We start from the raw sequence: 1742 nt of genomic DNA, 5'->3' as shown, positions 1-1742 counted from the left end.
GGCTTGACGAAGTTGCGCCAGCACCATTCTTTTAAAGTGACGGAATGATCTTAAAATTAACAATCTGGCCATGTTGATAAGCATGACGCTTTGGGAGGACTCGAACTCCTTTAAAATCAGGCTAAGTGCAGATATGAATATGATGACAGGTTCAAATAAGCAGCCGTCCTTGGTGGAAAAGGAAACAACTTTATTCTGTGCATAGACTGATAGTAACTTTAGATGGAATGAATGTCAGTGCATTTTACCTAAAATAAAAAGAGTTTTTTACTGTTTGCAATTGCCTCTGTTTTCTTTAACCCTATTCTACTCACCTTCTGATTTTCATTAAGCTCGCATTTTCATAAATCTAACAATTATCCATTCGACTCCAAGCATTCTTATTTACAATACATTTTAAACAAAACCCAATGTAACAAAGTTGTTCCATGTGAGAATGAAGTATCAATAATTCCAATCCCAACACTACTGCCACATTGGATAGGGTTTGACGACGTGATAGGAGTGTATGTTACCTAGGAGGGCGACAAGTGTCACCTCTTAGCCTGTTCATGTATATCTTACCATTGTCTGACAGCCACATAGTCAGAGAGGTCACCCTTTGGACTCCTTCTTCATTACTCATTGTCGTCGTCATCGAACCCCACACGACAGTAACAGTCGACGATTGGCAGTAAGGAGAAGCAGCAGACTGAAGGCCGTACTGTATAAGGGGAAGGGAGACACTTGCCAACATTTTCGATAATTTTACTCAAAGAAATTTGTGCTGGGAGTAGGGTGTGTACTATAGGGGTAATGAAACTGGAGGTAATGGGCGTCAAAGAACAGGGCGATGAAAACCCTTTTACTGGTCGCAATTGTGGATGAGGATTGGAGGAGTGAAGGAGGCGGAGGCAGATGAGGATGCAGAGACAGAGAAGTATAGGTGATTGGTGGCTAGCGTGAAGAAGGAATGCCTGAAAAAGGAATAGGATCTCTAAATCAGTACCAGTTGTGATTTCCTCGATAGCAGTGAAAGCAGTTATGCAGATAGCGTTGGTAAGACGGGAAGAGAAACAAACCTCAAGCTCCGCTTGTACTGAGGTGTACAGAAAGGTCTAGGACTGGACAACGGGATTGCCGAATGCAGCATTGATAGTAGACAAAATGAGGAATTAAGAACTAGGAAGAGTTGTTTGTGGAGTTCAAATTGGAGTGACAAATTTTGTGTATAGTGCGAGCACCACGAAAGCTATTCAAACATTCTTCAAATCACGATTTAGACGTGCAGTCAATTGTTGCTTTATTGATATACGAATTAACTGATTAACTAGCCGGTCAATAATCGATGGTGTCCTAGAACAAGGATGGCGCCAGATGTAAAACTGGTTGTACACGCTGCTGTAGCCGTGGACGTGGAGTATATTTAAAGGCATAAATTGGCGTTTTCTTAGGTGAACAAATAATTGGTTAGTGGAAGGGGTGTGGAAGAAATTGGGTGTAAAGGTGACCTATTGGTAGCAGAGGAATCTTTGCCTGCGTGATCTTCTCGCCATGCCACTCGAGTCGCGATTACAGTGACATGTTATTTGCCAATATAGTAGAAGGGAAGAGAGTAGAATTGAGTAGGACAGAGTAGACCACCATCATATATCACGCTTTTTGATGTTCCCCTCCTTGTTACCCTGCTTGGAATGTTAACAGAAGCCAGGACCATCCACTTGCACTGTCGCAAAAACAGCGTTATTTGAAAGTGTAGTTTG

At 42.0% G+C, this 1742-nt stretch overlaps 1 protein-coding gene across 1 annotated transcript in view; it reads left to right on the top strand. All coding sequences in view use genetic code 11, as the record gives it.

Annotated features, from left to right (window-relative positions):
* Nucleotides 1-1742, top strand: part of EGR_10671 (hypothetical protein) — a gene marked incomplete at both ends in the record, with an annotated part of 8962 nt that overhangs the window by 995 nt on the left and 6225 nt on the right. Inside the window, one exon of the mRNA XM_024499920.1 lies at nt 333-485. Within this exon, the coding sequence (XP_024345668.1) occupies nt 333-485 (153 nt within the window). The remainder of the gene's footprint in view (nt 1-332; nt 486-1742) is intronic.

The sequence above is a fragment of the Echinococcus granulosus genome (assembly GCF_000524195.1).
Source record: "Echinococcus granulosus chromosome Unknown EG_S00249, whole genome shotgun sequence".
Classification (NCBI taxonomy): Eukaryota; Metazoa; Platyhelminthes; class Cestoda; order Cyclophyllidea; family Taeniidae; genus Echinococcus; species Echinococcus granulosus.
Note: the sequence above shows the minus strand (reverse complement) of the source record. Positions and strands in the feature narration are given on the sequence as shown.